We start from the raw sequence: 13,911 nt of genomic DNA on the forward strand, positions 1-13,911 counted from the left end.
AATGGATGATGTCCTTTGAATGTAACTAGCTGTCCATTGACTCTTATGTTTGAACCTGGAACTATCTATTCTATAAATAAAGATTCTAGATCTCATATGCATCTTTAATAGATTTTAGCTTATTCTAGTTACTTATCTTGTGCTTCTGTCATCAAAATCCAACAACATTGAAAATCTTGACATCATGATCTTGTTAAGAAGAAAAAACAACCATGTACCCCTGATCCTCTTTGTGAAACATTTCATTTGTATTTTTATGAACACTAGTTAAAATTATAAGTCTGATAAATTTCTCATTTCCACACTATCAGTTTCTTTCCTGTCCCCTTTATATATAAGTCTTCCTTAAGCACTTGTTCACTTATAAACCATATCAGGTAACTTAGTACACAAATATAATAAAGGATGAAAATACTATCATACAACATCCTTTTAGCCAAATGCTGTGTTCTGCGTTGCTGTGCAAAACACATCATGATGAAGTCCTTCCTGTTGAATGACTAACTGGATGGGAATGCCGTATTTCCTCTTTGTCCTTAAAGTCACTTGTTCACTCATTATTCTTAGTTTCAGAAGTATCATCCCTGATTCATTTGAGAATTCATAGTTTGAGATTTTATTTGTATGGTCAGTTTTGTCATAATCTAGAGACTATTTGTTCTTTGCATTCTAATCTGCCTAATAATTTTGAAAATGGTCAGTGTTTCTCTCTTTGACATTATAGATAGAATGAAAAATTTAGGACTCTGAAATGTGTTCAATGAAAGCTACAAAACAGTGATGTCTATGCTTTCAAAACATGATACTGTGAGCAACACCACATAAAAACTGAAGGATGGTATAATCATAACTTATTTTCCCTACTAAGTTATCTTTCTAGGTGATCACAGTATTCCATTTTTTACTTAACTTTGGGATAGCTGCTAAAAAAATAATTGAACAGTAATGCTTAAATAATTCTAAGGATGATGAAGTAGGAAAATACTCAAGATATAAAAAAATTAAGACCCCTAATATATCATTGTATGTCTTCAATTTATAAAGACATTGAACAGATCATTCAATAACCACAGAATGAAGGACTTTTATTGTTAAAAATGAACACTTTTCTGTTCTTTGGAAGACTTCTAAGAATAAGACTTGAATTATTAATGCTTACAAATGAAGTTGCTCAAAGAAGAAACTCAAGCATTAAAATTTGGCCTTATATATTGTAGGATATATTGAGGGTTAATATAACCACATTCCTTCCTTTTTTCCCCACAACCAAACCTGAACTGGTTTTGTTTCCTTTTCCTGTCCCACATTAAAGGGTTTGCTATTGTAAGTCATTCTAAAATAATAATAATTTGCTCCAATGAGGCATTTCTTATCTTAAAAATCAAAGCACATCTTAATATCTTTGCTAAATCCACTGAAATTTTTTTAAAATAGAAGATAATATCACATATAAAAGATGAACTATTTCCCCATTATGACATCTAAGTAGACCATTTCGGTTAGTTAGAAATACTTAAAATATTGAAAGAAGTTTTCAGGTTTCAGCATAAGAAAAGCTATTGTGTAGATCTTGCTGTAGCAAGCAGTTCACAGTAGAACCACATTGTCTAAATCACAATCTGAGAGAGTTATGACTAAAGTGAGTCAAGGGGATCATGGCTAATGTAAAGTAATATTTACTTTAGCTGTCAGGCAGACATATGAAAAGATATGTGAAATGAAGAAATGCCTGTGTTAACTCTGGAGACAAAGGCCTTCTTCCAACAAAAGAAGAGATTCCATCTAGGGATTATTGCTTGTTTTTGTGGAATAAGCACCCAAACTATTTTGTGGATAAGATTAAGTTAAACAGGTATATAATTCAAACAGATTTCATGGGAAATTTTGAAGCCTTAAAAAACCTTTTTTCCTCGTCTGTAGTAAGAGCAGTTACTTTGAAAAACGGGGGAAAAAAATGATGTATATAAGAATTGTAAGTGAGGTGAGCAAGACTGCCCTGCCACATGTCAGAAACAGAAAACCAGATATTATTAGGCAGATGAAGTGGGAGCAGGACTTGAGGAAAGTATTCATTGGAAAATACAGGAAGCTGGTTAGCTCAGTTCTTTTGTTGTTGTTTTTTAGTTGTAGATGAACGCTTACCTTTATTTCTTATGTGGTGCTGAGGATGGAATCCAAGCCCTCACACTATGCCAAGTACGTACTCAACCACTGAGCCACAACCCCAGCCCTAGCTCAGTTCTTTAAGGAAGAGATGAACAGCTCAAAAAGCCAGATTCAGGAACTGTATCAGTCCCATGTACGCGCCTTAATGCTTTAGGGTTGAGTGAGTATGTTAATCCAGCTGAAACCAATCTGGGATTAAAATTTTTGAGGAGTACAGAGTTTATTTGGCTGTTATCCTTCCTTTGAATCTTGGAGAAGAGTCAGTGTTGTCAACAAACATCTGTCTTAAGGTGGAATAGCTATACTTTCTAGAGCAAAACAGTTATTTTGGTACTTTAGGAATAGGAAATGAAGAGTATATAAATCTATTTTCTTTTGCATTTTTAAACCTTTGGGGGCAGGCGCTGGGGTTTGAACCCAGGGTTCTTTACTGATGGGTGGTAAAGTACATCCCCAGTTCTTTTTTTTTTTTTTTTTTTTGGTGTGGGGGGGCAGGGTTTGGCTAAATTGCCGAAGCTGGCCTCAAACTTGCAATCCTGTCTCAGTCTCCAGGTTGCTGGGATTATAGGCATGCACCACCACACCTGGCTCACTTCACTTAATTCTTGAATTCTTTTTATAAGCTACCACAAAATCTTTTGGGAATAAAGTAGAGAAGTAGAATATCAGGTAGACAAGAAGGTAAGTAGATCGGTTGGAAGTAGAATTCCATGTGTTTCCTTTATTCATCCTAGAGTTTACTGGGCAGAACCTGATAATATTCCTTTTGTCCATTGTTTTAAGGTGTCTTATTAGATAGTTCCTAAGAATTTATGAGCATAGATATTTATCACAGCTTTTTTTTAAAAATATTTTTCATTGTAGATAGACACAATACCTTTGTTTAATTAATTATTTTTCTGTGATTCTGAGGATTGAACCCAGGGCCTCACACATGCTAAGCAAGCACTCAACCACTGAGCCACAACCCCAGCCCACAGCTTTTTTTTTTTTAAATAGGAAAATTTGGAAATAACCTGACTGATGTCCTTAGGGGGGGATCTGTTAAGGAAGATTTTCCAACCATACACTGTAATACTACATAGTCATTTAAAATGATGTTATAATGTTGGAACTCTCAGGCAGAGATTTTGAAGCAAGAAGGAACTTAATTTTTTTGTTTCTAGGTTTTAGGCATATGTGATATGATTCGGAAGAAAATAATAATGATTCTCAGAGTCTTTTTGTGAAAACCATCTGTTAAAATTCATCAACAGTGAGCAACTGTTGTTATTTTGTGCAAGTTGTTAGTGCAGGCTTTGCATAGTAACAATTTCAACATATATCTATGTTCATACAGTTAGAAATTTGGGAGAAGTTTTTCCAAAGAAAGGAAGATTACTATGAATTTTCCCTTTTCTGTAGTTTACCCATTCTTTTACCTTAGTGATAAAATACACATGAGAAAATTATATAAGAGCTGGACATTAGTAGAACAAAAATTTAAGGGAAGGTGTTGAGGTTTTCCCTAAAATTTCACTGGAAACGGGTTATGTTGCTAAAGTGTTTTAATAAAATAGAGAATATAGCCCTGCCATAGACTGTTAATACTTTAAGAAAATTTAGAACTGCAGAACAGGAGAGCCAAGAGTAATTTATTCAGACATAACTAGATACATCTAGAATACAACACTGAAACAAAAGATGGAAAATATCCAGGTGGCTAAGAAATATTAAGGGGAGAGTAAATGAGAAAAAAAAAGAAAAGAAAATTTAGAACTCAACAGCGGTGGATCAAGAAACGATGTGGGGGCTGGGATTGTGGCTCAGTGGTAGAGCACTCGAGAGACCCGGGTTCGATTCTCAGCACCACATAAAAATAAAGGCATTGTATTGTGTCCATCTTAAAAAAAAAAAAAAAAAGATATTCTCTCTCTCTCTCTCTCAAAAAAAAAAAAAAAAAGAAAGAAAGAAAGAGAGAAACAATGTGGCTCAGTGGTAAAGGGTTTGCCTAGTGTGAGCTCTGAGTTCAATCTCTAGCACTGCCAAAAAGTAAAAAAAGAAAGAAAGAAGCAATATCAAGGTTAGGATACAGAGGAAACTTTGAAACAGTTGGCAAAGAAGTCATTGAAGGGGATCATCTTTCTGTGACAGGAAAATAATAGCTCATATAACTCTTTCTGATATTATTCGGTATTTGCCTTTCAATAATATAGAATATAGTGTAGTGATAAATAGTATAATCATAGCTCAGTATTATAACCCTACTGGCTTCTTTTGTAAAATAATAAATTTCTAGATTGTAGAATAGTGACCAAAAAGGTACTGCAGGAGAATGAACTAACTATTTCTTAAGATTTGTACATTTTGGGCTTGGGATGTGGCTCAAGAGGTAGCGCGCTCGCCTGGCATGTGTGTGGCCTGGGTTCGATCCTCTGCACCACATACAAATAAACATGTTGTGTCCTCTGAAAACTAAAAAATAAATATCAAAATTTTCTCTCTCTCTCTCTCTCTTTAAAAAAAAAAAGATTTGTACATTTTATCATATACCTCAACTAAAACAATTGATTTGTTCAGCATCACATTTATAAGGACAGGCATTTTTGCTGCCATGATCTAATAAAGAAAGAACCTCTCAGCCAACCTTTTGTGTTATGAAATATTAAACTTGTCAAAATAGAAATTTATACTGTCTTAGAGAATTTTGAGTTGATATTGTAGTGTGTCTCAGAATATTTTTCATTCTGTACTAAAGATAGTTTCAACTTATTGTTTTGTAAGAGTGAATTTTATGTACACAGGATTAAGTAGTGTTGATGTTTTGACTGTCCCATTCATTCTTCATCAGAACCAGCTAAGTTAACAGAAAAAGGAAGAGGGGAAAAGATGATGGAAGAGAATATATGTATGGTTCCTGTATGTGTAGGTCTTACTCTGAAGGTGGAAGCTAAAAACGAAAAGTTGTTTCATTCTCATCATGTAAAAATTGTTGGCATGTGATTTTAATACATGTTTTCATTTATACATACATAAAATAATTGGAATGGAATATGGAAAAATAATAATCTGTGAAAGTCTTGGGTTACAATTAACAACTTTCAAGCTTTAAAAAATAGTTTTATAGGAATGAAAATGAAAAGGACTTTTTAAAATGTCCATCATCTAAGATGTATTAACTTGAAAAATACTATTTTCATTTCAGAGCAATATTCTTAATTCATTGTATTTAAAACTAGACAGTAAAAAGAACAATCTGAAGTTTTATGCTGGATGTTTACTTTGTTAAACAAAAGTACTAAATATTTGAGCATTTGAGAGATTTAATTCCCAATTCCCTGCCTTGCTAGGGATGGTACCCAGAATCCCAACCCCATTTGGGAGATTTAAAAATAATATTCATGGCAGGTGTAGTGACAACACCATAATCCCAGCAACTTGGGAGACTGAGGCAGGAATATCTTACGTCCAGGTCAGTCTTACCAACTTAATGAGACTCCCAGCAATTTAGGGAGACCCTGTCTCAAAATTAAAAAAAAAAAAAAAAATAGAAAGGGCTGGGGATATAGCTCAATGGTAAAGTTGCCCCTGGGTCAATCTGCAGTACTGCTGCTGCTTCTTCTACTACTACTACTATTACTAATAATGATAATGATCATTTTTATATATATTAAAGTTTTCTGAATAAGTTAATGGGGTTTGATTTTTTACAGTAATTAGAAATGGGTAACAAGCTCCACATAGGAACTTTTTAAAAAAACATTATCATTTTCTGTATATATTTATTTATTTGGTGCTGAGGATGAACCCAGTCCTCATACATGCTAGGCAGGCACACTACCACTGAGCTACAGCCCCACCCCTCCACATAGGAACTTACTCTGAAGTTCAGTTTTCGATATTCATACTTCTCTTTCTCTCACTCTCTCAGTCCCTCTATCTTTTTTTCCCTGTCTTATTACCTCAAGTGTATTTTGCATATTTTCTGGTAGATTAATTCCAGGTGACTTTGCTCAATATGCTAAGTACTTGTGATATTGTTTACATAATTTTGTGTTTTTTTAATAGTTAGAGAGAATGCTAAAAATTCTTCCTTAGAATTCCTTATGAAAAAGTCTAACTTGCCATCCTTTCCATACCAAAAACAGAGTTTTGCCTTATATTTTAAAGTGGTAACCTGAATAGTTGTTGGTAGAATCATACCAGGAAGAATTTTGAATATTTTTGGAGAAATATGTGCCTTTAAGTCAATACACTAAACCACAGGAACACGAAGTTCTTTCCTTTGAGTTGTGCATTACTGTTTGTGCTTCTTAGTTGAAGCAAAACAGGCTGTATTTGCCTATTTCCCTTTTCAAAAAGAAACCCCTCCCAACTTTTGTTTATAAAGTTACAGTCACATCCATTCAAATAATTTGGGCTTTATATGTGACAGTAATCCTACTACAAATACTTATTTGAAAGCAAAAACCAATAAAATTCACCTATGTAATCTGTGACCTTTGTTTTTTCTTTTGGATGCTTTTTATAGTTGCTTGTCTTTATTTTAAAGGAAGAAAAGTAAGAAAAGTAAAACTACTGATTTTCATAGCTCTGGAAATTTGGCTTAACTTTAATAATAATAATTACGATAATAACTGTTGACTGAGATCTTGTCACGTACCAGACACCATACTAGGCACTTAACATTTATCTGTTGTCCTCATAAAGCCATTTGAAGTAAGTCTTACTTCATAGGAAAATCATACTTAGTGATATTATGTGAATATCTCTGCTAGGAGCCCTCTTTTAACTTTATGGATTTCTAGATAACAAACTGACTGAAGAACTAATGGGAAAAATATAGATAATCAGGACTACTAAGAGACTTTATAGAAAAGTTGAAAGGATTTTGGAAAGACCTATAAAAGACCTATGAAAGCATGCTCACCACAGACATAAATATTAGACCCAAAAGAAATTCATAGTGATTCAGATATACCAAAATTTAGTATGTTGCTATTATGGTATTAACTTTCTGTTACTCTAATAAATACCTGAGATAATCAAACTATAAAGAAAAAAAGTTAGCTGGGAACCATAGTACACACCCATAATCCCAGTGAATTGGGAGGCTGAGGCAGGAGGATTGAAAGTTTGAGGCTAACCTCTGCCACTTAGCAAGACTTAGACTGTCTCAAAAAAATAAAACAAAAAGGACTGGGCTACATGCTCAGTGATGGAAGTATCTCCGAGTTCAATCCCTGCTTAAAGAGGGAGAGAAAAGGTTTATTTTGGCTCATTACTTTGGACATTCCAGTCCATTGATGGGTTGGCATGTTGCTTTGTGCCTGTGGCAGAGCAGCACGTGTATGGCAGGAGTGTAAGGCCCAGCAAAACTGCTCACCTTCTTTCTTTATTTTTTTTAATGTTTATTTTTTAGTTTTAGGTAGATACAATGTTTTTCTTCTATTTTTATGTGGTGCTGAAAATCGAACCCCGTGCCTCTTGCATGCTAGGCAAATACACTACCACTTGAGCCACATCCCCAGCCCTGCTCACCTTATTTCAAGCCAAGAAAACAAGAGAGGAAGGAGAAGAGACTGGGGTCCCACAATCCCCTTGTAAGGCACACCCCTCAATGACCTAAAGACCTCCCACTAGGCCCAACCTCTAAAACATCCCACCACTTCCCAAGTCTTTGGAGGACGTTCAAGATCCAAGTTATAGCTATGCCCTTGGTCTTGATAATTTCTTTGATTTAGAAATAATCAAAGTGATTAGGCTTCAGTTTAAAATAGAGAGTCAGAGTAGCTCTCACTGAGAAGGTGACATTTAATCAAAGACCTGAAGAAGTGGTGGGAATTTAGTCAAGGGGCTATCTGACCCTCCAGGGGAGGGGAAACTGGCAGTTTACAAAAGGGCCTTGAGTTGAGGCTGGAATGTACCTTGACTGAAGAACAGTGAGCACGCAGAAGAGTATTAGAAAAATACAAGGTAAACAAGTAGGAAGGATTCAAACTCTTTAAGGCCTTGAAGGTCATTTTAAGGATTTGTGTTTTATTTTGAAGTGAGATGGGGTAGCATTATACAGTTTTTCAGCATAAGAGTGATATGATCTAATTTGTGATTTAAAAGAATCATTTGGACTACAGTGTTGATAATTAACAAGAATAGCATGGGTAGAAGCAGAGAGACTAGGAGACTGTTGAAATTAATCTAGGCAGGAGATGGTGGATCAGACTAAAGGAAAGCAGTGAAGATGGTTGGAAGTAGTTAAACTCAGGATGTATTTTGAAGGAGCCCACAGGATTTCCTGACAGTTTGATTGTGAATGTTTGAGAAAGAAAGTCAAGAATGATTCTAAGGCATGAGCAATTGAAAGTGATTCAAATTGTCCTCAACTGAAATGAGGAAGTAAGTAAGTGGAGCTGGTTTGGGGGAATGGAGGGAAATGAGAAAATCAGTTTGGGACATGTTAAATTTGAGATGTTATGAATTTGGACTGGTATTGCAAATTTGGAAGTCATAGACATATAAATGACAGTAAATATATACCTATGAAATTGTACTTCAGTTGGGGTTAAGTAGTCTTCAACAGGGGAAAGTAGTATAAAACTAACTTTGTCTCACAATTTTTCCTGGTGCCAGCATTTCTGATAGCCCACTTCTAACCCAGTTAAGAACCCAAGCCAATTCTTAAAAGAGTTTAGCTAGCTAATTAATATAAGTGTATAATTAGTAATATAAAATTGTTCATTTTTCTTTTCAATAGTGTTTATTTTCTTTTCATATATTCATCATTTAAAGGGCAAGGTGGCTTAGAGGTGGAGTTCTGTGTTTAGTTTTTGGACTCACTTTTTAGTAGTTTGGGTATGGTGAAATTATAACTGAATTATATTTGCCTGCTTTACTAGAAAATGCCAAGTAATTGAATTACTGAAGACTAAGACAAAATACAGGGTCATATTAAATTGCATCTGACAGTTTAAGGAAAAACAATGAAAACGGAAAAGCAGCCTGGGCATTCAGAAGCAACATCCACACCACTGGTTCCTATATTTTGGGGCATATTGAAATCACCTGGCATCTCTAAAAATACTGCTATTTATCTGGCTCTTACTCTCAGAGTTTCTGATATATTTAGTATATGATGAAACCTGAGTGGGCATCAAGATTTTTAAGTTCCAGAGGGAATCTAATGTACAACGAAGTTTGGAAATTACTATGGTGTCCATGTTTTTTCCTAATGGAACTGCCATTAATAGTCACAGTATTCAAAGTCCCTACTAAAATTATTTTTATTCTTTGTTGTTGCCCAAAATGGAAACCACATTGTTTGTTTGTTTGTTTGTTTGTTTGTTTTAAAAAAGAGTCCTCAAGAGCCAGACCTGGTGGTACATACCTGTAATCCCAGCAACTTGGGAGGTTGAGGTAGGAGGATCTCAAGTTTGAGACCAACCCCAGCAACTTAGTGAGACCCTGTTTCAAACTAAAAAATAAAAAGGGCTGGGGATGTGGTTCAATGGTAGAGTGCTTGCCTACCATGCATGAGGCCCTGGGTTCAATTCCCAGCACCACATGCACCAAAAAAAGAACAAAAGAAAGAAAAGTGACTCTTACAAAAATGAGAACTTGATATCAAGATGAGTTTTCATAAACAGACCTTACTAAAGTAGCATGTATTTTCCATTGGGGGAGGGGGGAAGGTCCTCAAGGCAGATTGGAGTAAATGAGCTCTTGCTAAATCATGCAAATAAGTTACTATCATTGCTGTAGATCTTTTCACCTGGCCTTTTATTTTTTTCCACATTTTTAATTTCATCTGGCCATTTGTGTCTAGCATAAATGAACCCCAAATTGGAGGCAGCTGTGATATCATGGTAACTCTATTGGAGTTGGAATAAGACTTAGATGCAAATTGAAATTCTTCCACTTACAGGCAGAGTTATGATGGGCAATTCATTTAACTTTGCTGAAATTTTAATTTGTTTTCTTGATAATTTTTTTTCTGTTACAGAGTTTATAACAGTTGTTATAAAGAGTTTTTAAGGCTCATATAATGTGAAGATAAACAATAAGATCTACGTGTAGATATTAAAGTATTTATTTGAAAGGCTATTTCTATTGTTTTCTTTTGGTTTGCAATGGAGTCTCTCTATTGCTCATCCTGACCTCAAACTCCTGGGCTCAAGTGATCCTCCTGCCTCATCTTCCTGAGTAGCTGAGACTATCTATATCTATCTATCTATCTATCTATCTATCTATCTATCTATCTATCTATCATACCACCATATCTGGCCTTCAAAAGGATTTTTCTTAATCTTAGGAGTGACATAACATTGTACAATGTAAAAGTTTCCTGCAAGTGAATAGTTTTTTTCTGTAGTTTTCCCCACTGTCTTAATGCTCTGGCCAAGTGCAATGGTTTGTAGTCCCAGTGATTTGGGAGGCTGAGGCAGAAAGATTGCAAGTTCAAGGCCAGCCTTAACAATTTAGTGAGGCCCTAAGCAACTTGGCAAGACCCTGTCTCAAAAAAATTTTAAAAGGACTGGGGATGTAGCTCTTGGGTTAAATCCTTAGTAAATAGTAGTAGTAGTAGTAGTAGTAATAATAATAATAATAATAATAAGGTATACAATAGAATTTAAAGCATAGTAGAGAAAGTGTTATTTTGTATTTGCTGTAGTGTTCATCTATAGTTTTGGATTCAGACTTGGTTTTCAACAAAGATGTTGCCATGTTAAAGCAAATTTGTGTCAGCAGACATGTTCCAAAACCAAGATTCTTCTCTTTTTATACTGGCAATAATAATATCTACCTTTCAGGGCTCTTATGAGGTTCACTTTTAAAGCCTCAAGTGTAATGAGTAGCTGGCACAAAGCATGCAGAAAATGTTAATTTCTGTTTTTCTTTCAAGATTTCAAGTAATCTTGGAATGGCATTTCTTGTAGAAATAGATAAAGCAATCATGAAATTCATATGGAAAAACAAAAGACCCAGAATAGCAAAAACAATTCTAAGCAGGAAGTGTGAATCAGGTGGTATAGCGATACCAGATTTCAAACTATATTACAGAGCAATAGTAACAAAAACAGCATGGTACTGGTACCAAAACAGGTGGGTAGACCAATGGTACAGAATAGAGAACACAGAGACCAATCCACAAAACTACAACTTTCTTATATTTGATAAAGGGGCTAAAAGCATGCAATGGAGGAAGGATAGCATCTTCAACAAATGGTGCTGGGAAAACTGGAAATCCATATGCAACAAAATGAATCTGAATCTCTTTCTCTCGCCATGCACAAAAGTTAACTCAAAATGGATCAAAGAGCTTGATATCAAATCAGAGACTCTGCGCCTGATAGAAGAAAAAGTTGGCTCCGATCTACATATTGTGAGGTCGGGCTCCAAATTCCTTAATAGGACACCCATAGCACAAGAGTTAATAACTAGAATCAACAAATGGGACTTACTTAAACTAAAAAGTTTTTTCTCAGCAAGAGAAACAATAAGAGAGGTAAATAGGGAGCCTACATCCTGGGAACAAATGTTTACTCCTCACACTTCAGATAGAGCCCTAGTATCCAGAGTATACAAAGTACTCAAAAAATTAAACAATAAGAAAACAAATAACCCAATCAACAAATGGGCCAAAGACTGGAACAGACACTTCTCAGAGGAGGACATACAATCTATCAACAAGTACATGAAAAAATGCTCACCATCTCTAGCAGTCAGAGAAATGCAAATCAAAACCACCCTAAAATACCATCTCATTCCAGTAAGATTAGCAGCCATTATGAAGTCAAACAACAACAAGTGCTGGCGAGGATGTGGGGAAAAGGGTACACTTGTACATTGCTGGTGGGACTGCAAATTGGTGCGGCCAATTTGGAAAGCAGTATGGAGATTCCTGGGAAAGCTGGGAATGGAACCACCATTTGACCCAGCTATTGCTCTTCTCGGACTATTCCCTGAAGACCTTAAAAGAGCGTACTACAGAGATACTGCCACATCGATGTTCATAGCAGCACAATTCCCAATAGCTAGACTGTGGAACCAACCCAGATGCCTTTCAATAGAAGAATGGATTAAAAAAATGTGGCATTTATACACAATGGAGTATTACTCTGCATTAAAAAATGACAAAATCATGGAATTTGCAAGGAAATGGATGGCATTAGAGCAGATTATGCTAAGTGAAGCTAGCCAATCCCTAAAAAACAAATGCCAAATGTCTTCTTTGATATAATGAGAGCAACTAAGAACAGAGCAGGGAGGAAGAGCAAGAGGAAAAGATTAACATTAAACAGAGACATGAAGTGGGAGGGAAAAGGAGAGAAAAGGGAAATTGCATGGAAATGGAAGGAGACCCTCATTGTTATACAAAATTACATATAAGAGGTTGTGAGGGGAAAGGAAAAAAAAAACAAGGGAGAGAATTAAATTATAGCAGATGGAATAGAGAGAAGATTGGAGGGGAGGGGAGGGGGGATAGTAGAGGATAGGAAAGGTAGCAGAATACAACAGACACTAGTATGGCAATATGTAAAACAGTGGATGTGTAACCAATGTGATTCTGCAATCTATATACGGGGTAAAAATGGGAGTTCATAACCCATTTGAATCTAAAGTATGAAATATGATATGTCAAGAGCTTTGTAATGTTTTGAACAACCAATAAAGAAAATCTGAATGGTAATTTTTCAGGAGTTAAGAATTCTTAACTATCTTTTTTTTTTAAATTTGTCTTATTGATTTCCTTATGTGTCCTACTTATGGATGCTTTTAAAAGCAGTATTTATTTTGTATGCTTTTTCAGATAGTAAAAAAAGAAGACATTTTACATTTACACCATGTATAGCACAAAGGAGAAGAATGACAATGACAGTGATGATCTTCTGCTTAGGATGGGACTTAATGATAATAAAGCAGGAATGGAAGGATTAGATAAAGAGAAAATTAACAAAATTATAATGGAGGCCACAAAGGTATGTTTTTTGTTTCCTTTCATATCTGTAATTTAATTACTTTTAAACTTTCTATTTCAAGGAAAATCGTTGTTTTGAATATCCTTTTTATTAAATATTTTAATATATATTATTAAGCAATGAAAAAGTAAGGAATACTCTTCCTTCAATTTTTTTTCTTTTTTTTTTTTTTTTTTTTGGTACTAGGGATTGAACCTATGGACACTTTACCTCTGAGCTACATCCCCAGTCCTTTTTATATTTTAGTTTGAGACAGGATCTCACTAAGTTGTTTAGGGCCTTGCTTAGTTGCTGAGGCTGGCCTCATACTTGAGATCCTTTTGCCTCAGCTTCCCAAGTCACTGGGATTACAGGCATGTGCCACTGCACCCCGGCATAATCTCCCTTTTAATTTTTTGCTCTTGCCATTCCACTTTCAGTGGTACATGGCTATAATCCCAGCTTCTCAAGTTCAAGATCAACCTAGGCAATTTAGCAAGACTGTCTCAAAAGAAAAAAACAAAAAAAAAGGACTGGGGGGTTATAGTTCACTGGTAGAGTGCCCCAAAGTTTAATCCTCAGTACTGCCAAAAAAAAAAAAAAAAAAAAAAGCAAAATGATGTACAAGTTTTTTTTTTTCTTTCTTTCTTTGTTTTGGTGTGTTTTTATTTTTGTTTTGAGGTCCTGGGAATTGAGCCCAAGACCTTGCTCATGCTAGGCAATAACTCTACCACTAAGCTACATCCCTAACCTTTTGAGACAGATTCTTACTAAGTTGCCCAAGTTGGTCTCTAACTTGGAATCCTATTGC

General features: G+C 35.2%; 1 protein-coding gene across 9 annotated transcripts in view; it reads left to right on the plus strand.

Annotated features, from left to right (window-relative positions):
- Positions 1-13,911, plus strand: part of POLK (DNA polymerase kappa) — a 71,554-nt gene that overhangs the window by 7,700 nt on the left and 49,943 nt on the right. For 4 of the 9 annotated variants that reach the window (XM_081286419.1, XM_081286420.1, XM_081286421.1 and 1 more), the window contains one exon: positions 12,953-13,121. The exons of 3 other annotated variants lie outside the window; for them this stretch is intronic. In XM_081286419.1, coding sequence (XP_081142545.1) covers positions 12,987-13,121 — 135 coding nt within the window. In that variant the 5' untranslated portion in view covers positions 12,953-12,986. Of the gene's footprint in view, positions 1-12,952; positions 13,122-13,911 lie in introns of those variants that run through there. 2 more of the 9 variants (XM_081286423.1, XM_081286426.1) reach the window with 2 other exon arrangements.

The sequence above is a fragment of the Spermophilus citellus genome (assembly GCF_964194105.1).
Source record: "Spermophilus citellus genome assembly, chromosome: 1".
NCBI lineage: Eukaryota > Metazoa > Chordata > Mammalia > Rodentia > Sciuridae > Spermophilus > Spermophilus citellus.